The sequence below is a fragment of the Gouania willdenowi genome, chromosome 1 (genome assembly GCF_900634775.1).
Source record: "Gouania willdenowi chromosome 1, fGouWil2.1, whole genome shotgun sequence".
Lineage (NCBI taxonomy): Eukaryota > Metazoa > Chordata > Actinopteri > Blenniiformes > Gobiesocidae > Gouania > Gouania willdenowi.
This window is the reverse complement of record NC_041044.1, coordinates 4,304,598-4,322,714: the sequence shown is the minus strand read 5'-3', so window position 1 is coordinate 4,322,714 and position 18,117 is coordinate 4,304,598. Positions and strand designations below refer to the sequence as shown.

Sequence of the window (18,117 nt, the reverse complement as noted above, 5' to 3'; positions counted from 1 at the left end):
CTCAGACTAATAGGCAGCGATGTTTCTAGCTTTGTGGGGCCTTTATTGTACAACCTGGAGTCTGCAAATCATTTCTAAAACCATGAAAGCTGTTATTAAGTCAGTGATGCTCAACATATGGCTCTTTATGTCTTCATTTTAATCATTACTTCCACATAAAACCTTAAAAAGGGGAAACCTTTTAACCTTTTAACCCCTTTTTACATATTTATTGAGATTTGAGCTCCTTTTGCCAATAAATTCCCCTTTTTTCTACTTTTTGTCGATTTTTGCAAGATCTTTTTGACACTTTTATCCAGTGTTTGTCCATTCTTTAACCATTTATTTGCTATTTTCATCCAAATAAGCTATAGCTGTTGCCCAACAAATGCCTCTTGTTTCCTTTTTTCACTACGTTTTACCTCTTTGTCACATGTTTCTTTTGCCTAATCTTGTTAACTGGTTAAAGCAAAAGGGAATGTTCCCACTTCAACATCAGTGCGTAGACATGTCGGTTTGAACATGAACTTCTTCTTATTCGTGTCTTTAATAGTGATCTATTTAGTCTCAGGTTTAAACTGTGCAATCTCTTCACAATATGAATTTGAGAATTTAAAAACTTTTGAATTATTTTGCGTTGCAGCTTCTTATTGATCCTGGCTGGTCGTACGTATGTGTTAAACTAACACTTTTCTCTGTGTCTTCTCTCAGGTGACAAAGATCCAGTTCATCAACAGAAAACCTCACTATGACAAAGCCATCATCTCAGTGGAGGATCACATCAGCTGCAGGTGTCAACCTCCATCATCATCATCATCATCATCATCATCATCATCATCATCATCATCATCTTCTTCTGGGTCCATTCCTGGTGCTGGCTCCTCCTCTCAGAGCAACCCTCACCTCCCTCCGCCCCTTCCCCGAGCCGCTGCCCCTTCCTCACCCAACACCCAGACCTCAAAGGCTGATCTCCATCGCCATGACGACCTGAAGCACAACCAGCAGCGCCATCGTTCCGAGGACTCTGAGGCGAGGCCGTGGCAGCAGGGCAGCTACACTCAGCTGGTTCATTGGACTCAACACAAGGCGCCGATCAGCGTGCATCAGACTTTTTCCAGCTTGCCCGAGCCTGTGAGGAGCTGGCCTTCTGAGGCGAGGGCGGAGCTTAGCGTGACACAGTCTATGCAGCAGGTGGGGCACGGGAGTGGGAACGATGGGAGTAAAGAGGAGGACGTCAGCGTGCGTCAGTCTGAGCTCTCACAAAGACAGCAGTGGCTATTACAGCAGCAGCAGCAGAACGAGCAACTACTGAGGACCCAGCATCGACTCAACGCTCCGCAGTCGGACAGCGGACCTCCACCTGTGAACCCCACCCAAACCCCCGCCACAATAAAAGACTTACAGGTCACACAACACAAACAGACTGAGACTGAAACAGTCCCACAAACACTGGGGAACGGGAGGGAGGACGCGGGCTCGGCCAATAGTGAGGACTCTGGTAGGGCGGAGCCCACCAATCAGGGGAGAGGAAAGGACTCCACAGTGAATGGAGATCATTTAACAGAGGAGGAGAGGAGGGAGAAACTACTGGAGATGCTTCAGAGGGAACAAGACAGAACAACTCATCCTCATCCACATCTTCCTCTACAAAGGCCAAAGTCCAGCGTGTTTAAAACAGGTAAACACACACACACACACATATTACACACAGCAATCGTCTTTACTTTAGATTTAATATATATAAAGGGATACTCAACACTAAGTACAAAGACAGCTCAGCTCAATTACTTTTCTGTGAGATTTAGAAACTGCAGATGGAATAAAAATCACTTTAAACTCATATAGAGGTCGACATGTTTGGGCTAAACACTACTATATATAGTAGTCTATTACTGTCTATTATTATAAGTATGATTAGGATGATGAGTGTCCCCACTGAAGTATACTTTCAAGTTTCCAAAGAGGCATTTGGAAGCTACAAGTACAAAAACCTGTGAAAGTTCATTTTAAGTGTAAAAGTAGAATATCAACATGTGCTGATTTGATCCATAAAACTCCATTGTTCTACTGACAAAACTTCTTGATTTTTAGCTTGAAGCTGGTCCCAGGACCATTTTACATTCTGCTCGCAATGCATCATGGGGCTGTTGAGTATGACTAGCGTGCCCACCATGTGTACTTATAAAATGTTGCCATATAGCCTAAGTTCCCAAAGTGGGGTACGGGTACCACAGGGGTACGCAAATTGTCATACGTGAATGAAAATGAAAAACAATGACAACATTTGAAACGAGAATATAATTAGAGCAGTTAATGCTAATGCTAATGCTAGGTTAATGCTATTGCTATGCTATTGCTATGCTAATGCTAATGCTAGATGAATGCTAATGCTAGGTTATTGATATTGCTAGGCTAATGCTAGGTTAATGCTAATGTTAGGCTAATGCTAGGTTAAAGCTAATGCTAGGTCACTTTTAATTCTAGGCTAATTATAATGCTAGGTTAATTCTATTGCTATATTAATGCTAGGTTAATGTTATTGCTAGGTTACGGTGAATGCTAGGCTAATGCTATTGTTGTGCTAATGTTCATGTTGATGCTAGGTTGATGCTATTGCTAGGTTATTGCAATTGCTAGGCTAATGCTAATGCTACTTGAATGCTAATGGTAGGTTATTGATATTGTTTGGCTAATGGTAGGTTAATGCTAATGTTAGGCTAATGGTAGGTTAAAGCTAATGCTAGGTCAATTTTAATTCTAGGCTTATGCTAATGCTACGTGAATACTAATGCTAGGTTATTGATATTGCTAGGCTAATGCTAGGTTAATGCTAATGTTAGGCTAATGCTAGATTAAAGCTAATGCTAGGTCAATTTTAATTCTAGGCTAATGCTAATGCTAGGCTAATTCTATTGCTATGGTAATGCTAGGTTAATGTTATTGCTAGGTTACGGTGAATGCTAGGCTAATGCTATTGCTGTGCTAATGTTCATGTTGATGTTAGGTTAATGCTTTTGCTAGGTTATTGCTATTGCTAGGCTAATGCTAATAACAATGATAAGCTAATGCAGTGCGACACGGGCCAGCACCTGCATCCTCACTTGCATTTTCTTCAGGAAATGCAAATATTATAAAATGTGATTATATATTATTCCTCAACAGGATAGGTAAAATTCACTGTAGGGCTACATTGTGTATTACATTACATTATTATGTTTTTTAAGAGTGCAAGAGTAGGGGGTACACGGGTTCAGGTTAAATGTGTGAAGGGGTACGGGACTGTGAAATCACTGCCATATAGTATACATCCTGGTATTTCTCACGTACTCAATCTTTTCATACTATCTAATGTGAACGCACTACATACTCATTTTGACTTCACACTTAGTATGAGTAGTACGTTAGTACGAGTAGTACGTTAGTACGAGTAGTACATTAGTACAAGTAGTACGTTAGTACGAGTAGTATGTTAGTATGAGTAGTACATTAGTACGAGTAGTACATTAGTACAAGTAGTACGTTAGTACGAGTAGTACGTTAGTACGAGTAGTACATTAGTACAAGTAGTACGTTAGTATGAGTAGTATGTTAGTATGAGTAGTACATTAGTACGAGTAGTACATTAGTACAAGTAGTGCGTTAGTATGAGTAGTACATTAGTACGAGTAGTACATTAGTACAAGTAGTGCGTTAGTATGAGTAGTACATTAGTACGAGTAGTACATTAGTACAAGTAGTACATTAGTACAAGTAGTACGTTAGTATGAGTAGTATGTTAGTATGAGTAGTACATTAGTACGAGTAGTACATTAGTACAAGTAGTGCGTTAGTATGAGTAGTACATTAGTACGAGTAGTACATTAGTACAAGTAGTGCGTTAGTATGAGTAGTACATTAGTACGAGTAGTACATTAGTACAAGTAGTACATTAGTACGAGTAGTACGTTAGTACGAGTAGTACGTTAGTACAAGTAGTACGTTAGTACGAGTAGTACATTAGTACAAGTAGTACGTTAGTATGAGTAGTATGTTAGTATGAGTAGTACATTAGTACGAGTAGTACATTAGTACAAGTAGTGCGTTAGTATGAGTAGTACATTAGTACGAGTAGTACATTAGTACAAGTAGTGCGTTAGTATGAGTAGTATGTTAGTATGAGTAGTACGTTAGTACGAGTAGTATGTTAGTATGAGTAGTATGTTAGTATGAGTAGTACATTAGTACGAGTAGTACATTAGTACAAGTAGTACGTTAGTATGAGTAGTATGTTAGTATGAGTAGTACGTTAGTACGAGTAGTATGTTAGTATGAGTAGTATGTTAGTATGAGTAGTACATTAGTACGAGTAGTACATTAGTACAAGTAGTACGTTAGTATGAGTAGTACATTAGTACGAGTAGTACATTAGTACAAGTAGTGCGTTAGTATGAGTAGTATGTTAGTATGAGTAGTACGTTAGTATGAGTAGTACATTAGTATGACATAACGGCCATTGTTTTTTTGGAGCGTTTCCAGTTGACGTCTAGAGCGATTATGAGCGCTGTGAACACAATGTGCACTCAAAATTAAAACAGGAAGTATGGGAGATCATGTAGAGTGCATACTGCATAGCATTGGTAAATGGTAAATTGACTTGATTTTATATAGCGCTTTATCACCACTGAAACAGTCTCAAAGCGCTTTACATATCAGCTCATTCACACAATCACTCTCACATTCACACACCAGAGGGACAGGACTGCCATGCAAGGCGCTAGTCGACCACTGGGAGCAACTTAGGGTTCAGTGTCTTGCCCAAGGACACTTCGACACATAGTCAGGTACTGGGATCGAACCCCCAACCTCTCGACCCTTGTGGTGGCATAAACCAGGGCTTTAAAAACACTAAAAGCACGACAACTTGTTCCATCGTTGAATGTTGGTAAAGAACAAACAGATAAGGTAGAAGATTGTGAACACTCTACAGCGTTTGACCGTTTGAACAGCTTACATCTGATTTTATCGTATTTGATATTTCATAATGCGACAATCGTCGTAACAGCCAGCTCACATTTATCTGACCTTTAGATCATGAAATGCAGTAAACGTCAACAATCTGTATCCCAGGGGGAGTGGCGGGATCAAAGCCCTGGGGGGAGGACAGAGTTAAAAGTGGACAGTGGAAGGAGATTAATAAACATTTTTCTATATAATCCCTATTATCAGTGCTATATGCTGAGACTACATGCCTCTATATTTACTTCTGTAGACACAGTGCGTGCCTGCGTGGTCACGAATTCCCTCAGGAACTCTTTTGTACTTGTGGGTCACCCTCAGGGTTGCATTCAGTTAATAATTTAAAGTGATAGTTACATTCAATGTGTAATATGAACGAATCAGATTTTTTCCCAAGAACCTAATAGTGCATGAGGACCTGCTGTGTGAACGTAGCCTTGGTTTTTATTGGACATTTACTGATGAACAAGGTGTGAGTTTTTCTTTCTCTTGCTCGTGTAAAGAAGCGTCAACTCAAAGCAGTTAAACATCACAGGTCATAGAATAGTTTAGGGTTGGAATTTCTGATTTAGCTCACATCATTAGATTAGTATTAGTTAGACATTTATGGCTCTTTGTCCTCCCATTTACTAAGACACATTGGGTGTAAATGTGTGATATTATTCCCAAAACATGCATGTGAGACTATTCAGTGTCAGATAATAATAATAATAATAATAATAATAATAATAATAATAATAATAATAATAATAATAATAGCATGCCCTTTTCTCTTTTAGTGTCTGAGTGAATCACAGTGAGTTTTCCAGGCAGGAAGCTTCTAACTTTACATGCATGACCAAACAACATGACCACATGTGTCCTGCCATTCTTCTTCAGCCCCCTGAGAGCCCTGCAGTCAGAGGGCTGAACTTCCCATCGCCTCGTGTAACATTCAAGCCTGCAGCCACTCTTTGTTGCTCAGGCTTCAAGGACACTAAGTACCCTTCAAGGTCACAGCAACTGGAGAACTTTCACATCCTGTATTTATTCCCGTCTTATTTAAGCACCAATGGGCTTCTGTACACGCTAACTTGACGTGTTATTTTACCTTAGGAGGTTTTTATTTAAATAATACCTAGGGTGATGCATTTCACTTCTGTTTATTATTAGTAGTAGTCATAGTTTTCCTCTTCTCGAGTAGTGCTAAAATAACAGATACTCTAATTTATACTAGGGGTGTCCCAATCCGATATTGATATCGGATATCGGTCCGATATCAGCAGAAAACGAATATCAGATTTTATCGGAAAATCTCCGATATAAGCGCTCTGATAAGTTTTAGTTTTTTTTGTCCCCGCCCCCAGTTGTTCCCACCATATACTGACAGTAAAAAATAACTGAAGTGAACTTGAATTGCTGACTATTGTTCTATGTTTGAGTAACATCACATGATCAAGCCTTTTCTAACATTCCACACTACAAAATAAGTAATAAAATGATGTATGATTCGTGCTGATATGGTATCGGATCGATATTGGCATCGGTCAATATGCAAGGCTGCAATATCTGTAACAAAAAAGTTGTATGGGGACATCTCTAATTTATACTATCATTTTTTTTAAATGTATTTGTAACACAAACACAGGCCTGCAGCTCTGAGGTGGTAAACATAGCATAAATATAAAAGACAAAAAAAAGTCAAGAAGAAAATAATGTTGGACTTGTCTTTTATTTTGAAAGAAACTTTTCTTTTGATAGGCATGCTGTGAAATGCATGTTACACAGGAAAATACATAGATTTATGTTTTAAAAAAAGATTATATATGTGTGTTTTCAACAGCTATTTTAGAAAAAATACATTTGGTTGGTTGAATTCTAAAAAAAAATAGAACTGGGTCACGATTTAATGACCGTGGCAAAATGTGGGTCCCAGGGTGAGACCAGTTGAGAACCCCTGATCTAGTGCTTCCTAAACCAGTGTTTTTCAACCTTTTTTAGAGCCAATGGTACATCTTTTCATTGAGAAAAATCCCAAAGCACCACCAAAAATGTTTTTTAGGGATGTCCCGATACAACTTTTTCATTTCCCATATGATACCAATATTGCAGCCTTGCGTATCAGCCAATACCAAGATTAATCTGATATCAGCATAAATCATACATTTACATTTTTAATTTCTTCTTAAATTTTTTTATTTTTTTTTATTTAATTAAAACAAATAATAATAATTACTTGTTTTGTAGTGTGGAATATTATAAAAGGCTTGATCAAGTGATGTTACTTAAACAGAGAACAATAGTCAGCAACAGTAAGTATGAGAAAAACTGACCCATTTATTATTAACCATATGGTTACATAAATGTTTACCTTCAATAATATCTACAGTATTCTACAATTTAATAAAATAAATTAAAAATTAATTAAAAAAAAAAAAAAAACTAAATTTTGGTAAATTCAATTCAGAAATTTTAATCCGATATCTGATATTCGTTTTCAGGCTAATATCGGCCTGATATCTGATATCAATATCGGATCGGGACACCCCTAATGTTTTTAAAAACTGAAACTTTGTAGCCTCCATTAACGATATACAGTCATTCTTATCAAAGTGTCGTGGATAGAAATCAATTGAGAAATAAAATGTATTTTATCATCTTTCATATTTTTCATACCCGATACATGTCGTGGGAGGGATAAAAGTAAAACACTCAATATGTTTAAAACTACAATTGAACTTTATTCTGTTAAATATTTATTTTGATTTAACACAGTTTTTTATTATGTAATTTTATATTATATTATATTTATATAATAATAATAATAATAATAATAATAATAATAATAATAATACATTTTTATAATTCTATTTTGTTCTGTATTGTTAAACGTTAAGAGTGTCAGATTTGATCCAAAGGCTGTTATTGAGGGATGTGATGTTTCAGAATGAATTAATCTAATTTATTAACATGAACAATGAGAAGTGAGTGGTAGTTGTATGTCGTTCTTTTTCATTGTTTTATTTTTATGGCAAACACAAGCTCCTCATCTGTTCCTCTTCAGAGTCAGTCGATCAGCCCTGAAGCTCAGCAAAGTGCACATGTGGTGCTTATAGCGAGCAAATATCACATGCAATATAATGCACATACAATATCTCAAGTTAATGTAGCTTTATTTGCACACTTCCACAGAGGTGGGGGGTCTCCTCTCTGCTCTGACCTGCAGCTGAGGTCGGGGGCTGTCTGTGAGCTTTGGGAGTAGGAGGGGCTTACATCAGCACAATTTACACACAATAAAAAAAATATTTTTGATACCATTTAGGTGAAGTTGAATAATTTCCTACAGCACACCTGATGATCTCTCACAGCACACGTGTGTCACAGCACAGTGGTTGAAAAATACTGCCTTATATTACAAGTAAATTATATTTACTAAAAGCATATTTAATGATGTTGATTAACTTTGCTTTAATATAACGTCACAACTCAGATGATAAATGTGATAAATAAATTAATTTACTAAATTACATACATTACATCTGTCACAGCTATTTCACATTTCTCAATAGCACACAAAGAAAACTCAATCTTTTTTTGTTTGTTTGTTTGTTTTTTGTGACTAATGTAGTTTTGGTTTTATTTTTTCAGCTTTCTCCACCATGGCTCCAATGCCACCCCCAGCCCGTCCGGCCCCATTCCGACCTCTCTCCGCTCGACGCAGAAGAAAACATCGTAAACGTATCAGTAAAGCTGCTCTGAGAGCCATGATCATGTAGAGCTTGAGGTGAGCTGGAAACACTGGTTCACAAATTTAATAACGTCGTTTTATTTCATCAACTCTTCATAATTATCCGATTTTGTCTTTTTTGAGCACGTGTTGTGCTCAAAATCAGCTACTCACTAATTATGCCTTAATAAAGTCAGGTTACTGACTAAGGGCTCTATTCTCCCATGTGCGTAAGTCCAAAAAGCAGCGCAGTAACGCTGTTTTTAGCTGTGTGCTATTCTCCCCCTGTACTTAAGTCAGTCGCTACGCGCCTTCATCTCAGTTACATACTGTGGGTGGAGCAGCCCTGAAATGTGGGCGTTCCCATTCAAATCTGGCTTTACGCGCATTCTCCAGTGTGCGTAAGCCCTTTTCCTCTTACCGCTTCTAACCCTGGAATAAGTTCAGTGCCCCCATAAGGTGAAACATTATATTGCACTAGAAATATGGACTTAGTTACATTTGAAGCCTCACGGACTTGTGCGTCGTGCAGCAGCTGTTATCACTCAGCTGCTGCTGCTGTGTGATTAATTAAAACTCTGACAGAGGCAGACTTCTATCCACGTTGGTCACAGTGATTCAACTATTTTCATAATATGTCCAACGTAAAGTCACAGTTTGATCCACTACAGAGTGAAACAAGCTGTCATATGCAGATACACACATATTTTAACGAGGCTCAGCTCAGGTCACTTTAAACTATTTCTATTTAAAACTGTGTATTATGGAAGACTATAGTTGTGTTTCACTGCAAACATCCCTCTGTATTAAAGCAGGACGCTCTGAGGCCGTGTTATTTCCTCATATCTCCAGCATCTAACTCTGTCACACTTTACAGTGATGATGATGATGATGATGGTGATGATGATGATGATGATGATGATGATGATGATGATGATGTGTCGTGCAGCAGCAGCTGTGATCACTCAGCTGCACGATTAATTAAAACTCTGACAGACGCAGACTTCTGTCCACGTTGGTCACAGTGATTCAACTATTTTCATACTATGTCCAACGTAAAGTCACAGTTTGATCCACTACAGAGTGAAACAAGCTGTCATATGCAGATGAGGATGGACCACAAACTGTTTCCACACATATTTTAATGAGGCTCAGCTCAGGTCACTTTACAATGCAATAATCAGATCAATGATCTGATCAAATCAACCTGTTACATTGTTTATTAATGAAGGCATTTCAAATTAAAAGTGAACTTTATCATTTTCATGGATTTCAATGACATTTACAAGCGTTGGAAAACTCCAGGTTCCGTGATTTCTAGACAGCCCAAAAAAATGACATCACTGCCTCTTTTCCTTCAGACCGCCTTCATTCACACTTACGCGCCTTTGGTCTACCTTACGCGCAGTGGGCGTGTCAGGAACCTGGACCGCAGACTACGCATAAGAGAGAAGTGCATAACTGCAGGCGCGCAAAAAAGCGCTTAAGTCCAGATGGGAGAATAGACCCCTAAATAATTACTTTGAGTAATAAATACAATTATTTAATGATTATGATAGGTAGGGATAGACTGATATGGATTTTGTAGGGCTGATGCCGATACCGACTTTTTCCCGTCAGCCTTAGCTGATGACTGATACGGACTACTGATTTTTTTGAGCCAATATTTGGAGCCAATACTACTTTTGCTCCCTCAATTTACATCATGAAAATTACACAATGATGATAACAAATGGTACAAGTCTCAATTTTTTTAAAAAGGAACATTTATTGAAATTAACAAAGGTGAGGTAGAATGACAAGTAAAAAATAATTAACAAATATTAAAAACAGTTCAAGTTACACATTATTCTGCTCTCTGTAAATAATGCGGATCAACGAAAGCAGCTGCCTGCATCGGCTGATGCGATACACGTAAAAAATGCAGCATCGGTCTATCACTAACGCTGCGTTCAAGGCAACTTAGAAGCAGAGATTTTCCAACCTCCTACTTGGAAAAAGTGACTTTGAACGCCACCTGAAGTCGGAGCTCCTACCCCGCAAAGTCGGCAAAATATATCTGTCAGCCATGGAGATATTTTCACGTGTAAAGTTCTGAGTTTCCTTGAATGCAGCATTACGTGTTCCTCAGTCAGCTGCTTCCTGATTGGCTACATTCTGTTCCACGTCACAAATCACGGGGATCATGATTCGGGACTCGTCAAGTTTAATATTTATGATTGTCTGAACCAATATTCAAGACACATTTCCTCTGATCAAACCTCAAACCACAGGATGATCTCAGGGGATAATTTTATAAAACAAAGGTTCATCTCGCTTTTGCCGTTCCTGGTCGTGAAGGAGGAAAATGGGGATAAAACAGTCGACCATTGTTGTGGACAGCTGAAACAAGTGTAGCCTCTGTTTACAGCCAAAAGAGAACAATATGATAGTTTCGTGTTGGGTTAATGATGCACTAATCGCCGCAATAGTTCAGTTAAACATGGATTCTTTAGTAAGGGAAGTCAGCAGGTCAGATCCGTAACTTCAGGATAAGGATTGTCTCTCGGGGCTGGGGTGCGAAGCGGAGCTGGACTGGAGGAGCATCCGCCACCGCTGCACTCTTCTCCCCGCCACCGGAGAAGCGGGCCTGCCTCGCCGCGTAGGTGGCGCTACCCCCCACTCCCTGACTTCGTGGCCATTGTTGGCCCCCTTCCCTGGGAATCGAAGGGGACAGGTGACCCGGCGTGCGCGGGGTCAGAACCAGTGTTACCGTTACTAGTTACTTCATCCACAAAGTAACTCAGTTATTATTTTAATTACTTACACCAAAAAGTAATGCGTTACTGTAAAAAGTAACTTTTGAGTTACTTAGAATTAAAGAATGTATTATTTATTTTGGGTCATTTGTGTCCATACAGCTTCATATTAGTGCTGTAATAATACAATAACTGCTATAAAACAACTATAAATGATGTGCATATAAAGCTCAAAACAGCTGCTCAAAAATTAAAACAGTAATTTTTCAGCCTTAGCACAGTAATGTAAAGTAAGTTGTGCATATTCCAGGTGCACATTCTGCTGTTGAAAATGCTTATAAAAATGAATGTGGAAAAACTAATTCACAGCATTTTTCTCAGCTACACAATGCTAAACATAACAGGCTAATGAGCTGCTGTTAGCAGTGACTCAGCAGTAGCGACAGGCTGCATATTTACAACAACATACCGTGCAATAGTTTGTCTGACCTGTTCCTGGATAACAGTCACAGTCCGTTAAAATCCAGCCGCAGCGTTAGCTTAGCTTCACTGATGCATCTTTTGGAGACAAAAATAAGATGCGTATTTCCACTCTGAGAAGCACGTCCCTCTCCCGCATTGACTCGCCATGATTGGCGCACGTGATGTAAACAAACACGCTGACAATGCTTCTTCTTCTACTGTTAAATATGTAGCGCCACTGTAAACAGGAAGTACACTGCAGCTAGCAAAGTAACGGACAAACGCACCATATTGTAACGCTAACGGCGTTGTTTCTTTAGACAAATATTGCGTTACAGTACTAGTTACTGTTGAACTTTACCCAATGTTACTGGTAACGCGGTAACGCGTTACTTGTAATGCGTTACCACCCCAACACTGGTCAGAACCAATCCTTACCCTAAGTTCCAGGTCAACTACTGTCTACATACACAATCAAAAGACAAGGGGAGGCTGGCCCGACTGACTGTTGATTTTTGCGACAGTGCTGCGGCGTTTGTTGCCACTAGGGGCGCTTGACGTGAAAGTTACAGGCCTAACACCCCTAGTGGCCAAAAGTTACACAGTGTGCCTTTAAATGATATTTGAATTCAAATTCAAATTGAGTTAAAATTGTATTTTTTTATCTAAAATTGAATTCTAATTGTATTTCTTTAAAATTAAATTAAAATGTCATTTATTTAACTTTTTAATTTTATTATATTTAATTAAAAGTAATAATTAATTCATAGTTAAATTAATAATTAATTCATAGTTAAATTATAATTAATTCATAGTTAAATTAATAATTAATTCATAGTTAAATTAATAATTAATTCATAGTTAAATTAATAATTAATTAACAATTAGATTAAATCGGAATTTAATTGAATTAAACTGAGATTAAATTAAAAAAAATGTAATTGCAATAGTTAAGTTGCAACTAATTGCATTTATTAATTAATTACTACAAAGTTGTATTTCTATAATTTCCTGTACATTTCTGTGCACATTCACAGGCTAATGCCCTCAATGCACCAACTTTTACAATATCTACTGACTATTAAAAATGTTGGATTTACCCATTGCTGTTAATAGTTTGACTCTTCTATCGATTAGAAAAATAATAACACATGCATGTTTCTTTTCTTTTTCACAGAAAGTGACAAATCGTGGCCGTATGCATCAGCCCAAGGACATGGAGGAGATGATGGAGACAGATGTGGAGCTTTGTGGACAGATGTGACACAGAGCTTTCATTGTTTGGGATTTTTACAAAAGTGCAATGATCTGAGCTCTTTGGAATGGAAGACATTCTTCACATCAAACCCTGGAATTTCTTTGTTCTGAAGTGGGAGTTCCAGCGATGTGGACGGACTGGTGACACATCGCCAGCCATTGATTGGCTGCTGGAGTTGGCAGGCTGAGACGCAGCCAATGAGACGGTGCTATAGCGGAGAACTGGAATTCAAACTGGAAGCTGCAGAGTGCAGCTCGGGTCTCGCCTCAACCTTAGTCTTATGTCATTAAAGGTCTGGGCTCTGATATTATATAACACTGGAGTAGCCGTACACTGATCATATTACACTGACTTTAGAAAAGTAGCTACTGTAAATGTACTGGAAAATACTGATAACCTGCTCATTTTCTACTACTGCCACATCAACAAGGAATGAAACAACGTCATTAATAAATGCCTGCTTCAATAACACGCTGTGAATATCCACGTTAAAGCAAGTCTTAAGGCCTGGCTTTTAGAGATCGCTGTGAGACGCTTCTATAGCCAACACTGTATTGTATAAATGCTTCCAAGAAACGACTTCCAAGGGAAAAAAAATGAAAAACTTTATTGCTTAACTTATTTAAAAAAAAGTGGATGTTCGGTCCGCTCGTTCTTAAGTGTAATTATTGTTGCAGATTATAATTATTTGTTGTAAAACTGTTACTGTCTGAATGTTATTTTTTAATACAAAATAAAAATGTTCAAGAAGTGCTTTTCCTTTGGTGCTGTTAGTGTCTGACTGTGTGTGTGTGTAGTAGACTCAGCCACTAACCCTTGCAGCAGTCAGCAGAAAAGTCTGGTTGCTATAGCAACCTCAGACAGGCACGTCAACATTAGAGGATCATATGGTGAAGGAGAGACGGGGAAAGGAGGGGGTGTCACTCCAGGAATGACCAGAAGATAAACGACACAGGGCGAAGACGAGGAAGAGGAGAAATCACAAGGACGTGACAAAGAACCCAACATGTTTTAAAGTGACAAACTTCTAGCCAAAGTTTATTACTCCTGAATTCCCAGGACAAACTTCAAGTGCAGTTATGGGCGACTCGCAGCCCCCAAGGTAACCCCACAAAATGACTCCAAAAACACAGAAAAATACAACATAAAAACAGCAAAACGGCACAGAGCGAGAAATGTTCAAAAAACAACAGACAGAAATACACAAAAAGACAGCATAAAATACACAAATGACCTTAAAATATACAAATACACAAAGGTCCTGTACCACAAAGCTGGATGATTATCTCTCCATTAGCTTCAACTAGCCAAACATTGGTTCTTCAGAGAACCGTCACAATTGAGGAAAATGTTTTTTTAAATATGAAGAAGTAAAATCCATGATTCAGACCAAAAACAACAGTGTTGCTGCAGAAAAAGCAGGAAGAAAAGAACACAGGCAGGAAGATGCTGACACTGTTAATTATTATTAGTATTAATCCATGGGATGATAAACGGACAGCGCTCTGATCAGTGTCACTTTATTACATCACAGACGTGTTTCTATTCAGGTAGACCTCTATATATCACACACACACTGGGATGAGAGCACATTGTTTTACTATATGTTCCTGATGATGCTGTCAGCGATACTATAGTAAATAAATGAATAAGTTGATCTGACAGTCTTCATCAGCTACTGTAGATCAGTCTATCAGATATAAATCTATATCTTTCCTAAAGGATGTCATGTGAAAGGATTAATGTATCCATTAATAATCTTTCTTTCCTAAACACAGCTGTCAGATCTGCACCAATCAGAATCTTCTAACAATGAGCATCTCATTTTACAAGAAAACTGATTGGTCAGGAGGCGGAGCTTTAGTACTCGCTCAGATCTTATCCACTTCATAACCTGGTTAGGCATTCAGGCTAAGTTACCATGGTGATTTATCCCCGTAAGAAGTTAGCCAGCATCGTAGTACAGCACACACCAAATAAATCCTGGAAGTTAACACGATAAGAGGAAATCTGCCTTTGTAGTACAGGCCCAAAATGTCCAAAAAATACACAAAACAAAAACAACAACATTGACAGGATAAATACACAACATGACAACAAAAATACACAAAAAAAGAAAAAACCACAAAATAACAAAAATACAGAACAGTACACGAAATCCCTCAAAAACATACAATTACAAAAACACACAAAAATACACACAATGACAAAAAAATGCAATAAGTACAGATAAAATACACAAAACAACAGTAATTATACATAAGAAGACCAAATAAATACACAAAATGATTACAAAAAAGTTGTAGTCATGAATTTGTCTCTGTGTATTTAATACACAAAGAAAAAAATCACAAAACAATAAAAACTCACATAACGACTGAAAGATACAGCATTAATACACAAAATGGCACAAAAAAAACACCATGACAGAAAAAAATGGACAAATTACACTAAAACACACAAACTTACAGTAAAACACAAAAATAACAGAAAAATACACAAAATGCAAAGCAGGAAAGACAATGACCTTTTCTATATTCATAATAATAATAATAATAATGCATCAGTTTTATATAGCGCTTTATCATAGACACTCAAAGTCGCTTTACAGAATTAAGGCATTATTCTTTCACACTTAGTGGTGGTAAACTACTATTGTAGCCACAGCTGCCCTGGGGCAGACTGACGGAAGCGAGGCTGCCATAGTGCGCCATCGGCCCCTCCGACCACCACCAACACTCACTCACACACTACATTCATACTAGGCAATGTAGGTGAAGTGCCGTGCCCAAGGGCACAATGACGGATACCACTGGGTGACTGCCACCCCACTGTGGCACCTGGAATTCTCAGTGGTCTCCCATCCAACTACTAACCAGGCCCAGACCTGCTTAGCTTCCGAGATCTAACGGGATCGGGCAATGACAGGCTGGTATGGTCACAAGCAGGAAGCTTCCACCGACACTCACTATCGTCTTCAGCCATCTGTGAACAATCACAGTAAAAATGATTAAATCCTACGTACAGAACAAGTCAAATCTCCAAACTCGTGTGTATCATGATGACCCCGTGACCCCTGACTTCACTAGCCCCAGCGCAGAGTTATGAAAGAGTCTATTTGCACGAGAGGAAGTTTAGACTATGAAATAAGCTTCTAAAAAGGGATGACTTAATGTGAAGCTAATATTGTGTTAGCATTTGAATGTTGTTCACAGACAGCACCTTAAACCACACACACACTGTTTGTTTGTAGTTGTTGTTGTTGTTGGCCTTGGGGTTGGGGGTTGGGGTCGGTGTTGGGATGCGCTGGACGCTCGGCTGCTTGGGGCTTCCTCGGAAGTGTGTGTGGGGGGCGGTGGCTGCCTCTCGGCCTGGGTTCTTGGGGGCGTCTGGGGGGTTGCTCGGCCGTGGGGGCGTAGCCTGGGGCTCCCTGGCCCCTGCTCTATCTGCTGGCCTGGCTGCATCTGTGGGCCCGTGGGAGTTCCTGGGTTTGTGTTAGCGGTTTTTGCACATATACTGGTCTATGATGCACTGGCACGCCTTGGGATGTGGGATAAAACTCATACTGGGCTTAACTTTAGACAAGTTAATCCCAAATACCTGCTTTAGGTACTACCACTCACTCATTCCCCCTTTCCACAGCCACCATCATTATAGCTAAGCTTCACACTTGTCACTATACTGGCTTGATTACACAACATAATAAGCACAATATATTCTACAACTTCACATCTCACCCTCACTGTAAAACAATCTATTCTTCACCACCCTTTCTATTTCCTACCTTGAGTCTCTCCCCCCCCCCCCCCCCCCCCCCCCCCCCCCAACCTAAGTGTAACACTGCTCTCCCTTTTTATATCCTCCCCATAATAAAAGATTTCTTACCCTTCCTTAGGGAGGGCTGGTGATTTTATTGCAATAACAAAAAAAACCAAAACCAAGTAATAATTGTCATCAAACATATCATAGCCTTAGATCAGGGGTGTCAAAGTCATTTCAGTTCAGGGGCCAAATACGGAGCAGCTTGATCTCACGTAGGCCACAGATTTTAAGCAGGAAAACGAGTAATTTCAACATTATTGTGGCTTAGTTTACACTTCTGCTTATACATAAAATACAAAATATGTAAGAAACTGACCATGTCCAAGCAATAAGTGACAGATATCAGTCCCAACATGATCTACGCTATAAATTTCCTAGATTTTGTGACCAATTTCTATTTAATTAAGGAAAATATTATGTAGTAATTTGAGGAAAATTGAAGGATTTTTCAACTGTTTCACATTAAAAATGACTGCAATTATGCAATAAAGGCACTGGGAAAACTGTGAGCACTTGCAAATATTGTTGAGTTTCATTTACACAATGATTCATGTTTTCTCTGTCATTTTTCCTTTCTCCTGCGGACTGAATGATATGCTCTAAAGAGCCAGATTTGTTCCCCCAGCCATTAGTTTGACACATGTGCCCGAGAGCAATAAATAATGTATCTAGTCTATCTATTATAAGCTATGGGTATTGTTGCATAGCAACGTGCTGTAAAAACACACTGTAAATGTGACCATGAACCTTGTAGCAGGTCGTGACCCTGTGGATGTGTCTCTGAGCCAATAGACATCCAGGTGTGAGCTACTGTGGTGGAGTGAACCAATGAAGGTGAGCCAAAGTTCAGCGTGGTTTTCTGGACTCGACATTGGTGCTCACATCGTGTTTCTGCGTGGAGGCTCAAAGACGGGATGCGCCGTGTCCCTGTGTCAGGTGTGTGTGAAGCTGTTCTGCACTCGTGAAACAAATGGAAAGTGTGTTTTCTGGCACAGCGTTCCCCATCCTGGAAGGATAATAAGCTCGGAGCTGGCAGCCAATCAGGGTCAACGGCAACATCCGAGATAGCACCGAGGCGACGTGAGCAAACAGTAGGGTTGGCCCTCCTACATTTAACACACCCCTGACACACACACACACACACACACACACACACA

At 39.0% G+C, this 18,117-nt stretch overlaps 1 protein-coding gene and 1 pseudogene across 1 annotated transcript in view; one reads left to right on the top strand and one right to left on the bottom strand.

Moving 5' to 3' along the window:
* LOC114464609 (uncharacterized protein DDB_G0271670-like) overlaps positions 1–13,901 on the top strand; it is a 38,421-nt gene extending 24,520 nt beyond the window's left edge. The window contains exons 5-7 of the mRNA XM_028448989.1: positions 691–1,657; positions 8,602–8,737; positions 13,058–13,901. Coding sequence (XP_028304790.1) covers positions 691–1,657; positions 8,602–8,729 — 1,095 coding nt within the window. The 3' untranslated portion in view covers positions 8,730–8,737; positions 13,058–13,901. The remainder of the gene's footprint in view (positions 1–690; positions 1,658–8,601; positions 8,738–13,057) is intronic.
* A 2,065-nt stretch (positions 13,902–15,966) lies between these two features.
* On the bottom strand, positions 15,967–16,084 carry LOC114472485 (uncharacterized; annotated as a pseudogene).
* Positions 16,085–18,117: the final 2,033 nt, after the last annotated feature.